The sequence below is a fragment of the Pyrus communis genome, chromosome 10, assembly GCF_041283825.1.
Source record: "Pyrus communis isolate YQ-2024b chromosome 10, ASM4128382v1, whole genome shotgun sequence".
In the NCBI taxonomy this organism is placed as follows: Eukaryota; Viridiplantae; Streptophyta; class Magnoliopsida; order Rosales; family Rosaceae; genus Pyrus; species Pyrus communis.
Genome location: NC_142574.1, coordinates 30,068,431 through 30,080,775, shown reverse-complemented (window position 1 = coordinate 30,080,775; position 12,345 = coordinate 30,068,431). Strand labels below are relative to the sequence as shown.

The 12,345-nt window shown below is 37.7% G+C and overlaps 3 protein-coding genes across 15 annotated transcripts; all 3 read right to left on the bottom strand.

Moving 5' to 3' along the window:
• Positions 1–148: 148 nt before the first annotated feature.
• LOC137729737 (protein NUCLEAR FUSION DEFECTIVE 6, mitochondrial) lies at positions 149–3,796 on the bottom strand. Of its 12 annotated transcripts, none has more exons than XM_088678549.1 (5): positions 2,599–3,796; positions 2,372–2,493; positions 1,185–1,256; positions 1,029–1,100; positions 149–421 (listed from the first exon to the last, which is right to left on the bottom strand). In XM_088678549.1, exons 1-3 carry the CDS (start codon positions 2,754–2,756, stop codon positions 1,237–1,239), a joined length of 300 nt encoding a protein of 99 aa, XP_088534675.1. In that variant the 5' UTR covers positions 2,757–3,796; the 3' UTR covers positions 149–421; positions 1,029–1,100; positions 1,185–1,236. The 12 variants fall into 12 exon arrangements, with proteins under 12 accessions (XP_088534675.1, XP_068324852.2, XP_068324849.2 ...); XM_068468751.2 differs by having other exon boundaries at positions 1,029–1,082; XM_068468753.2 differs by lacking the exon at positions 149–421 and adding an exon at positions 469–671.
• Positions 3,402–5,903, bottom strand: LOC137729736 (uncharacterized). 2 transcript variants are annotated; one of them, XM_088678548.1, is made up of 5 exons: positions 5,732–5,903; positions 5,208–5,620; positions 4,785–5,042; positions 3,936–4,094; positions 3,402–3,840 (listed from the first exon to the last, which is right to left on the bottom strand). In XM_088678548.1, exons 3-5 carry the CDS (start codon positions 4,833–4,835, stop codon positions 3,562–3,564), a joined length of 489 nt encoding a protein of 162 aa, XP_088534674.1. In that variant the 5' UTR covers positions 4,836–5,042; positions 5,208–5,620; positions 5,732–5,903; the 3' UTR covers positions 3,402–3,561. The 2 variants fall into 2 exon arrangements, with proteins under 2 accessions (XP_088534674.1, XP_068324847.2); XM_068468746.2 differs by lacking the exon at positions 4,785–5,042 and having other exon boundaries at positions 5,732–5,888.
• Positions 5,904–11,051: 5,148 nt separating this feature from the next.
• On the bottom strand, positions 11,052–12,304 carry LOC137728826 (GATA zinc finger protein). Its single transcript, XM_068467599.2, has one exon. It carries the CDS (start codon positions 12,217–12,219, stop codon positions 11,284–11,286), a length of 936 nt encoding a protein of 311 aa, XP_068323700.2. The 5' UTR covers positions 12,220–12,304; the 3' UTR covers positions 11,052–11,283.
• Positions 12,305–12,345: the final 41 nt, after the last annotated feature.

The window sequence follows — 12,345 nt, the reverse complement described above, 5'->3', positions numbered from 1 at the left end:
AAAACGCAAGGGGCTCTGTTTGTGAGAGCAGCCAGACAACTTCCGTGGTCCGGCTGCTCTACATGTGGTCCACCCTAGAGGTCTCCACAACTTCACATGGAATATGAATATGTTAAACAGGCTTATCCCTTACCTAAAACGCAAAACATATCAAGAAGACCGGAGATTGGAAATTGCATCAAAATGTTTGACCTCAACCTCGTCATATCATCGGGATTCCGAGATCGAAAATTTAATTATAAAGACAACGTAAATCATCATCATGGCATCTACTTCGTGAATGATTGCAGAACAAGTATGATTCTGTGGATTAAACTAGGATGAAGCATGCCTCAAGTCTCAAGCAAGTCCTACAAAGTCCATTGAAATCCATGAAAACTACGACCGATGCACTGCATCCCAACAGATAACAATCATCCATCTACAATGAAAGAAAAGAAAAACGTAAATTTTATGAAGACTATGAGAAACTTGCAGCCATTTTGGCCAATAATTTGCAGTTCATATGAAAGCGTAGTACGTGATTGGACAAAAGCAGGAGTTTAGACATTTGTTTCCAAGTAAACAATTAGGTTCACAACTTAAACTTCATAAGCAAGGTAAACAGAAGTGCAACGTGGTAAGTCTCCGAGCCAAATTTTGAAGTCTGCTAATGAGGAATCATCACAGCCCTAAACAAAGAAACAGGTACAGTCAAAAGAAGAGAAGCAGCATCGGAAGGATTTGGAAACAGAAGGCCAAAGCAGTGGGAAGAATACAATTAATATTCTAGGTCCAGGGTTGTCTATATGAGTTAGAATCAAAGTTGAAGCAAAATATGATCATGCAATTAACAGATTTCGGCATGTAGAAGAATCTAGCACACCCATCACCCTTGAAATTTGACAAAGTGACGAATTATTAGCAAGGAAGGATAGTGTATCTTCTAGTAAAGAGTAAATATGTAATTTATACAGTTATCATACAAAAAACTCAATGAAACCATCAATTGAAGTGAAACCGAAATGTACAAAAGTGCAGTTCTTGACCTAATTAATTGGGAAGCACTATCATCGTCGTCATTTTTCATCACCATCATCACACTACAAATAGATAAAAGACTTTAAACCAAAAACCCATTAGGAAGCACCAATTTAATTTTTAGTTCCTTTTACATCAAGAAATTTAAGAGTTTTATTCACCACCTTGTCTTAGAGCGCAAGTACATAAAACTTTGCTCGAACCCTCTGACATTCATCATACATCATCATTGCAATCTGAGTGAATACAACAAATCAGTGTTATTACTAATTCTATCCTTATACGTCTATGCTGCCATGAATAACAAATAACAAAGAAAAGTAGTTCAGCTAGAGTTTTCATTGCCATTCAAAGTTTCATGGTTCGTATCAGCATAAAAACATCAGTGTTCTAATTCATCGTCAGTGAATGCAAATTTTTCAAAAAGCACGTTATATTGGAGGAAAACCCAATTTTAAACATAGAAGTCAACAAAAGATAATTGTAAACTGCAAGTCTTCTTATCTAATCTACTAAAGAGAAGTCGACAACAAAAATAAATCCAAGTCACTCCATATCTGATGCTTGATCCTCATCTAGTCTTGTCTTGCCCTACAAAAGAAAAAGCATATGCATTCTTTTCATTGTGCAAGATGGGAAGAGATAGAGAGAAAGATGAGATAGATCATAGACCAAAAGAAAAGGAAGAAATTTTGGAACAAAATACGCAAAAGGATTGTCTCACTGATTTTAAGTCTTCCATCCATGATCATCCAACATCACCCCCCTTCTCGGACAAACAAAAAGAAAAGAAAGTTGAAGAATTTAAAACAATTAGGCCATCATTGTAGCCAAAATGTTAAAACTTTTGAGCATGTAAAATGCCCACATCTTAATGTGCCTTAATACCTTATGCAAAAATTAAAATAGAAATAGTTAAAAGATAGACTTGAAGTAATGCTGAATGACCTGCATTCCTTAGAATTCTAAGGTAGATGACAAGTAACGAATCACTAAAGGACCCCCGATTTTACTTCAAGAACAAAGGAGAAAACACTCTGCAATTAAAGGAAACCACTGTACTCGAACTTCAGACCACAGACAAGCAATCATCAACCAATACACAGAAAAACTACAACGCAAACGTTTTGTCTGTTCAATTCACAGCCTTGCTTATGACAATTACGATTGCCAATTGGCTCCAACATCCGAAATAGAACAACTCAGTGCACAAAAAAAGAACATGAATAGAACAAGAAACAAGTAATTGAGCAGACAAGCAATTTCCAAGTCCAATGCCACAAATAATGCAATTCAGCAAATACCCATCACGAATCATCAATCGAAAAATCGAAAGGAAAAGAGGGAATACCTTCGGGGGTCCAACCGTAGGAGCGCTGAGAGACGGAGAGCATCGAAGTGAGCAATGCAGAGGCTGTGGCTGTGTGGTACGGAAGCATCGTCTCCACGCAGCAGCTCAACTCCACAGGCGACCTTCAAAACCAACAAATCACACATTTTTAAAGCACAATTCAAATGCATAAGTACAATTAATACTGAAAGTGATGAGATTTAGGGATTGATGAGCATTCGATTTACCTGAAAATGCGAGGAGCCGACAGGCTTTGGGTTGGTTTGGGGACGCGAAATGGTGAGGAGGCTGGTTTGGGTCTGGGGGCGGAGGCAAGCCTCGAGGCCACGGTGGTTCGAGCCGCAGAGGAGCGGAGGACGGACATGGCGGCGGCGAAGGACGACATGGCTGTGCACTGGTTGATAGTTTTTGGGGTTTTAGGATTTTGCGAGGGGTGGGAAGAAGGTTTTGGGGACCTTAGAGGAGCGTTCTGGTGTGTTTCGGGTGTATGTCTACTCCTATGAGCGAAGGAGGTGGCATATGATGATTGGGTTACTAAGTAGAAGGCTGTGATTAGTGATTCATAAGTTCAGTCTCGATCTAACGGTTGTAAGTAGTGTCCTCATCTTCTATGACCGAGTTTGAATCTTCGTTACATTACAATTTTCTTCTTTTAAACCTTGAACTTCGTAAAAACAATTAGTTAAGACAGTGTGTTTGTCTTTTTGCACTCAAGTTTGAATCTCTTTAATTATTAGTTAGACTAGTTTATGATAAGATATCGACTTCTCAAAAATAAAATCTTCAACTTCAAATGACGATGATATTTAATTTGTAACTCAAATAGTTAAGAACGTTCACGATACATAAGCAGAAAATCTTCTTTTGATTAGTCTACTCCATCCCTTAAAAAAATTTGACAACTCGTCTTTCTCTATTGTTAATCCAATAAGAAGGAAGATATATTTTGCTTTGTCTATCAAATGGGAAATGCTAAACCTTGTTTTCCGTCTAGTTTATTGTTGAGTAAATTACACTTTATACCCTCATATTTTCGTCGAATTTCAAATTCATAGGGACTCTCAATTAACATGTCAACTGTGATAAAATATGGAGTCGCAATGAATAACTCAGTACACAAAATGGCTACAGAAATTTGGCACGATAATACGGAAGTGAAATTTATTTCTCATCGTATGGAAGTGTAGAAATTAGCCTCTGCCATCAAACTTTGCCTTCTTTGACTTGCTCTTGTTCTTACTCCTGCTGATCTTTACCAGAGCACAAAGCAGCAACGGTATGCAGATACGCCGAGACATGTCCACTCGATGTCTCGTAGACACCTCAGAATGCGAACCCTTAATCGAAATCCTCTCGTGCTCTTCGAAGCGAATGGAATTTGGTAAGTACAAACGTCCTCTATCACCCGTTCCAATCCCAATCAGACGGCCTAGTGACGTGCTGTGGTCTTGGAAGAAGGATGCTGAGGACTAGTTGGGGAATTACACAATCACATTGCATGAGAAGGGAACGATTTGGTAATGTGGGAAACCATATCACTTGAAAGAAAGTCAGTTAGGATTACCTCGGTGTCAAGGTTGGAGGACGAGAAGGAGGTGAAACTGGCGGAGGGCACGTGCGAGGACCGGCGCCCTACAACTGCAGATGGTAAGCTCTCCATCACTCTAAGTCTCACGTTCATAATCTCAAGCCCTAGGGGCCATCCATGGTGCATGTCATGATCCTGGGGATTTAACAGTTCAACGTTTAGTGGATCGCGGATTTACAGAAAGAAATGCAACAGAAAAAATGTAGGTTTTAGGCTCAAATCCTACTTGTTTTGTTTGTTAAAAAATGATCAAAGAATGTGCATGAAAATGCAGGGATTAGGGTGGAAGAAAGGGAATCATCAGTAGTAGTATTAGATCCCTAATTGTGATTATTAAAATTATTAAACCCCATTAGTTGATTAATAAGGATTAGACCTATAAAGTAGTTGCATTGTTTAGGTCTACCTGCTCTCTATGTCTGCAGCTCAACCGATTTCTAATTAATATATAAGCAGGATTAGATTACTGGAAAAGTAAAGCAGTCTTAATCTAGCATCAACATGGTACGCATCCAATAATTTTAGGCTAGCAGTTTAAAGCTCGTTCTTTAGTCTCCTATACTCCTCCTACGATTGAAGAGAAAATCGTAAAATATTCAGTTTGGAGTGCATATGAGCGTCGAAATCGCTACACTAATGTTTTCGATAAACATGTTAGGAAGAAGACTCCTGATGTTATCTAAATCATGCTTCACAAAGAATAATTAAGATATGGAATCATTGAGTTTTGGCAAATTATAAGCTCCAATCATGATCTCTTCAAGCTGAGAGATGAACATTGGACACCATTTCTTTAAAACTAAAGTCTTAAGATTGATTAATTACACTATTTTCTTCTTCTTCCTCCTTGAAATTGAACTCATACAGAACAAGCATGCATGTCTCCAGTTCTGCCTTCTAAAGCCAGAAATAATAATTTTTTCAACAAAACCGAATCCAACAACAGCAAATGTGAGCCTGTGACCAAAACCATAGCCAGAAGCAAACCATATATCTAAAACTACTATAATCTATGGGGAGGAGATTTGAACTTAGGTACAAGGAGGTGGACGCACTGCCCCGACCAACTAGTCTAACCCACATCTGCAGACAGCAAACTGAGTTCAGTTCTCATCAGTCCTATAATCCTATCCAAACACTGTACCAAGAACACAGAGAAGAAACAAACTTGACAAAAGCATTAACAAACAAATACACATTTCGAAATTCGAAAGAATTATAAGTCCTTCAGGCAGAATGTTTACTTACATCTGTGACCATGGCTTGAAGAGCTTGAGCAAGAAGAAGAAGGGAGAAGACTATATATTCACAGGAGAACGGAATACCCACACTGATGAGAGAAAACGATATATGGAAATACAAGGCTTGTTTTGTTTAATACTACATCAGTTGATTAAATGAGCTACGGCCCTACATGTCCGGTTCAACCTTTTAATTTAACTGCAAATTCACACAACCCCTCAACCTGTCCTATAAATCAACAGTTTAACCACTAATCTTGAGGATATTCAAAAGATACTTTCACAATGAACCGTTACCTTGTAAATCACGGTAGACTTCAACTTAGAATCAAACTCACCACAAATATATATCGTCCTCAAGTCCTTACAAATCGGATACCTCATCAAATCAACTAGAGACTTACACCGCTAAACCAATTGCTGAAAATTGAAATGATAATTAATAATATTATTGAATCCGAGTACAATAATTTAAAAGCCATGTGGCGATCAAATGGTTAGGTGACTTCAATGAGGCATGAGAAAATATACTTATTAAGGTAATTACGCCAGGAGGTTGAAGCTGTTGAGCAATCTCTGCTACCTTTTCCAAAAGCCAACTGCAAATAGACTAAGTAACAGAAGAAATAGGTGATGTTGCAGTTCTTTAATTTGGGTTGTTCGACATGTTAACATTAATCGGATATTTAATCATGATCAAGATCGAATATTGAGTGCAGATTGCTACTCAAAATAATTTGACAGAAACAAAACCATTTTTCGTGTTTTTATACGATTGACAACGAAAGATCGGAGTAATTGAACCCGGGAGCTTAGTTGGTGCCTGATTGGAATTTGGATCTGCATATGCATAAAGTTGTGGGACATTTCCAAGAACTTTCTCATAGGTTGGAGGACCGATCATGAACAGTACTGGGGTAAGGGTGGTCCTACTTTCTTTCTATACAATTACGTCAAGTAATATGTCAATTATAATAATCAGGTATTGAACTCTGTGATTCAAATTAGTAAAATTTGAAACTTATTACTTACAAGTGAACGAAACTGTAAAACCTTTAATTGTCTACTTAAACAGTACACTGAGTTCAATTTGTATCCAAATGGATAATGCATTTATAAGAGGTCAAAATTGCAGATTAAAACAGGCATCTGTAAATTGTAAAAGGACAAGCTCAGCTTTAGCTGCGTTCTTCTGTAACCCACAGTGACTCGAAGTTTAAGGCCTGCGATCACTACTGTCCACCAATTACCAAAAATGGTAAATGGGGTTTTGCCTTTTGATGGATTCAATATCTGGGTTGTTGAACTCATTCACTTGTTAGCCTTTATTGCTATATCTTGCATTGATTTCATGTCCTTGGATTTCAGGAAGGATGCCCTACTTGTACTTCAAGATGATTTCCTAAATCAACAAATGAAGAAATGAATCACGTGTTAGTAGCTTAGTGGTAAATAACGGATTACAAGGTTTCCTTAAAATTAAAAACCGGAGGTCTCGGGTTTGAAATCCGTTGTTGGTGTGAAAGCCAGACTTGTGGTCAGGGGAGGGATGAAATGCCTCTATGAGTCTTTTCGGCCCTCGAAATTGGTGAATAACAGTGGCTTGCCACCAGTTGTCCATCTTTAAAAAAAAAAAAAAAAAAAAAAAACAATATGAAGAAATAAGATTTTGATCATCGATAATCTAAATGAGGGCTAAATTTGAGATAACCAAGCCAAAAGGTCTAAAAGCCGAAAAAATGGCATGATTTGTCAAAAAAAACTTATATCCAACTAATGGTTAGGATATAATTTTGTAAAGCCTACCAAACTTATTTGGTGAAAAGGGTTTCAAACTGGTCAAATGTTGCTCCCTCTTAGCCCCTTTTTTGGGGCCTAGCTTGCAATAATTGATTTAAATTCAACGGCTAGATTTGAAATATTAAAAGTTAATTTAATTAAAGCAACCAATAAATTTAAAGTATAAACTTAAAACTAATTATTAAGAGTTTTATAGTACATAAGCATAATTTGATACTGTTTATTTAAAAATAATTTTTTGTAAAACTAAAATGATAGAGGAAGCGGTGGTTTAGCCCTTTTTGGTCGGAGATGGCACGAGGGCTGGCCTCAGTAGCTTGAGGTGCGATGAGACGAGGAAGGTGAATGGTGAAAGACTGAAAGTGAACGGTGATGAAGAATGATTACTCTGGTAGGTCAAATAGGGACAAAATTGGTCAGAAACAACTTCCCCGAACGTGGCAAACAATGATACACAAGCATTGAAACTACTGTTTTGGTCGCCAGCAAGTACCAAGTAGCAAAGTGAAAACCCAACACTACCCCTACCGGCCAGCCAGCCAAAATCCAAGTGCCAACCAAGTGAAGTGACCCGCCTCTAGGAAATCCAAGCCTGGATGCCGACACCACCATTTTCCTATCTCATATGCATCCCAGCTCACACGGCACTTTTCCTTTATAATTTATGACTAGTTCTAACGTCAACGTAGCATGCACACGTGAGCTGATCTTATAATTCGAAGCATGCGTGACTCGTTATTAGGATCGGCATTTAAAACGACATACGTGAGCTCGACAGACTATAGTGTATGTCGTAATTTATATGATGAGGGTGTAGATTTATAATTCACTGATTAGGCGTGCAAAGTTTGAGAACTGTTAATCAGAATAACCTCAAATTAAACTTAATTAATTAACGACTCTCAATCGTTGATACACACCGCATAAGTTGAAGATCGTGTATCCTGGACCTGTCGATAAGTTCATGAGAAATGTTTCCTCCTCCCTGTTAAAGGTCAAACTGTTCATAGTGGGCTACATAATGCGTCATTTGGTATTTTTTGAGAGACCCATGAACGCAACGCCACAAACTATGGGCTTAACTTTCTTGTTCTTCATCTGGTGAACCTCTAACCTCAAATCCATCCTTGGGTTTAAGAAAAGTTCATCGGCCTGCAAGTATCACACACGTGGAGGGCTCATATTCAACTGGATCCAACCCGAGAAGGTTTCATACTTTTAGTGTTGGAGGAAACTAAAATTGGATACTTTTATGTATGTTTCTTTTTTAATGTGATATCACGTGCGGTGAAACAATAAATACAAATATGATGTGATGAGAGATAAACACATTATACATGCGAAAGATAGAACATACACAAAGATCACGAGAGTAAAGAGATTAAACACAAGTTTCACGTAAAGAAAGAAACATACACAAAGTTACAAACACTTCGTGACAGTTGAGTTATTTAACAATACTTGCACTCCAATTTCTTTAATCCTTGAGCAGGCAGTCAGGCTTTTGTGTAAGTATATTTTCATTCGATTTTATATGTTACTTTACAGTAAGATTCCAAATAAGTATATACACAGACAGAGAGAGACAGAGAGAGAGAGAGTGCGTGGTTAACAGTAGTGGGTGGCTTCCGTCCCACATTTTCCCTCATCATTAGTGCTGCAAATGCAATTATATACTATAATTTGGATCTATAGCAGTATAATTTGGTGAAGTGGGCATCCATATCCATAAATAAAGACATTTGCAATAGATAAACGCTAAAGAGACTCTTTCAAAAATAAGATTTTCTATGGGCTTTCTATCATTTTATATTTTTGACATAATATTTTATAATGTTTACATGTGAATTAACGTTAAATTATGAGATAACAGAGAATTCATAAAGAATCTCACTTTAAGAGATTCTCCTTACCATTTCTCTTTGCAAAATTGCTTTTGCTGCTAGAAAAAGCAGTTACCCCTATTTGGTCCCCAATTGATTGGGTTAGCTTATGAGATAAATGCCACATGCATGCCTTTCTTCCATGGATGGGAAAGATAGACAACTTAATGAAAGGAAACCACAATTTGAGAGCTATTAGTGGCATTCCGAAATAGTTATTGCACACTCGTTAAAATACAGTTTCTTTGTTATGTTGTTTAATACAAATAACTTATTTGGAGCTTTATTAATAATTTCCTTTAAATTTTGACAGAGACTTTAAAGTGTTTTGATTTCTAGCTAGCTTTTCTCTTAAATTTTTGCTGTTTTGGATGGCCAAATTGCAAAATAACTTTATCTCCTAGAGCAACTGCATACCCTATGAATGGTCCCAAACAAGTGAGCTAGTTTATAACATATAACCTAGGAGGATTCTCTTCGGATTCTCTTTATGAAGATCCACTGGAAATCTTCAAATCGTGTCCGTTTATTATATATCGTGCAGCCAGTTTTTGTCACATACTATTCATATTTAATTTAAAATAAAAATATTAAAAATAATTTTTAGCCGTACGATGTATGATGAACAAACATGATTTGAGGATTCCCAGGATCCTCAAAGAGGATCCTCATTCACATATAGCTGCTTATTAATATGCATCCATTGGGTGGGATATTATGATTAATGGATTGATGTATGTTTCAAAAGGTGAATAGCCGTCTCTGATACTATACTAAAAGAGTGCTACTAAACCCACCCCAGTGTCTTATTTTCTCACCCAAATGATAATCTCACCCACCATAGAAAATTAAAAAAGTAAAATGTTATTTCCCCACCCACCATTATTCCCAAAATAACCATTATATATATATTTTTTAAATGACTCTAATATATCTTTAAATAATATTATAAATAAAGAAATAAAAATAGAAAAAAAATGAAAGAAAATGCAAGACCTAAGACCTAGACATTCATCATCTCCTTCACACCTAACACCGTCCTGCAGAGATCCTAGATCCCTAAACCACTCTTCTTCCTCCTTTTTTTTTTTTTTGTCAAAACCGCAGATCTCACACCCAATTCTCTTTTTTCTCCATTGAAGTTTCTCGCCTTCATCTAGCACACGCCCATTCCTTCCTCCAACCTTTCCGTTGATTCTAACCCAAATGTTTCCTGACCTCTTTCCACCAAAGATATCACATCCCACCCACCATTATTTATTTATTATTTTAAATTATTTTTTGTTTTTTTCAAAATTTTAGTACTGAATTAAATCGGGGTTTAGGAGTCTTCTTTTAAAATGATAAATATGTTATTAACATTTTCATTAAATGATGGGTGGAGAAATAAGGCACTGGGGTAAGAATATCACCACTCTACTAAAAATGCGAACATCGAACTCAAAACCAACAAGTATGAATGAAGAGACGAAAATCATTTAACCTAAAAAGCAAGGCTCTAATTCCTCGACATGGATTCACAATTTCAACATAACAGGGGTATTATGTCAACCCACATACCTGTAATTGTGTTTACATTTGCGTATGAAGAATGAGGATTTTCATGGTCTTGTATGTGACATAGATCTTCTCTAGATCTCACTATTCATAGCTCAAGGATTAGACTATACGTACCACTCAAATTGAATTCGACTCTTCTCATTAACTCATTATGCTGACTCACCTAACAAACCAAAAAATTCGTCTCTCTCCCACAACCAAAGACCTAAATTCTTTGGTCCTTAAACTCTGTACACTAACGTCCATAGCGGATCTAAATTCGTATTGTATGATACTTTTCTAAAGTAAATGATATATCCATCCAAACAAGGGGAAAAAAGATAAAGTTTTTGGTCAAAAGATTGAAGTACTCGAAAGTTATTATACTCTTTTCACCAACTAATTAGTGGAAAATTAACTTAAGCCACATTGAAAACTTAAAAGCAACGTTGAGTATTTAGTCTACTAGTAACTCAATCGTTGTTAAGCTTTCAAAGAGACAAATTAGCAGTCTACTACTCATTAGTCTAATATCGACGTTGTCCAAAACTTAACCACCTGCAAAAACACTCTTATACAATAAAAACACCAACCAAATTTGCAAATCAAACTAAACCCACTAAAATCTGTTGTAGCAAGAAGCTAGTATACATTTTATTGACTCTTTCATGGTCCACAAACTTGATCTTTCTCAAAGCATGAACATTTAAGCATTTTTATGCAAAAACAGAGACAATATATATCATAAATAAACATTAGAAAAGCCAATAATCTATCTTTAATCATGTTCTTTTGTTTTCCACTTAAACATATGACCATACATATCAAAACACAGCAAAGTGGTACTACTCAAAACAAGTCTCATGGCACGAACTGATCTTCGCTCTGTTGCTCCTCCTCGGTCTGGTACTCTTCCATGGTGTTATAGGTGTTCTGATTCGCATTTCCGTTGCCGTTATTACCCCTGTTATTGTACCAGTTTTTCGAGTCCACAACCCTAGAGTTTCCATACTGGTTCTGGTTGTAGTTGCTGTCGCTTCTTGCGTCGTAGTAATATTTGCCGTTCTCCAAAAACCTAGTGTCACTCATCCCCTGCTTCTCAAAATTGTAGTAGTTGTTGTTCTGGTAGTTGTTCGGGGTGGCGGTGGTGGTGGTGTAGCTGCTCTGACCGAACCTCGTGTCGCTGAGGCCATTAGGGTTGGCCTCAAAGTTGTTGTTCTGGTGGTTGTTAGGGGTGGCGGTGGTGGTGGTGTAGCTGCTCTGAGCGAACCTCGTGTCACTGAGGCCATTAGGGTTGGCCTCAAAGTTGTTGTTGTTCTGGTGGTTGTTAGGGGTGGCAGTGGTAGTCGTGTAGCTGCTTTGAGCGAACCTCGTGTCACTGAGGCCATTAGGGTTGGCCTCAAAGTTGTTCCCATTGTAATAGTTGTTTTTGTTGGGATTGTAGTGGGTGTTGTACCTTTCGGGGTAGTTTGTAGTGTGCTGCTTCTCCGTCCCAGTGGTGGAGGTGGCAGGAGGCAGCTGGCCGGACTCATGGCCGTAGAGGCCGTATCCGTTTTGAGTCTCTCGAACGAAAGTTGGCTCTTGCTCTTTTTCTGGATTGAAAACAGGGGACTCTGTTTTTGGAGTCTCTGTTTTTGGGGACTCTGTTTTGGGGAGCTCTGATTCCTTCACATTGTTGTTGTTGGAGCTGGCGACTTTGCTAAAGAATTGGCTGTCTCTGGCTTGAGCTTGGAGAGAGAGGAGGATGAGAGAGAGGAGGAAGAGGAGAGAGAAGAATTTGGTAGGAGGAGGAGCCATGAGTGGCAATTGTTGTGGGAGACAACTGCTGTGAAGTGTGAAGTGTGAAGTGTGAAGTGTGGGAGTGTTATAGTGGAGGGAGAGGTAGTGGGTGGTGCATTGTTTATATAGAGGACCTTTTTCTTT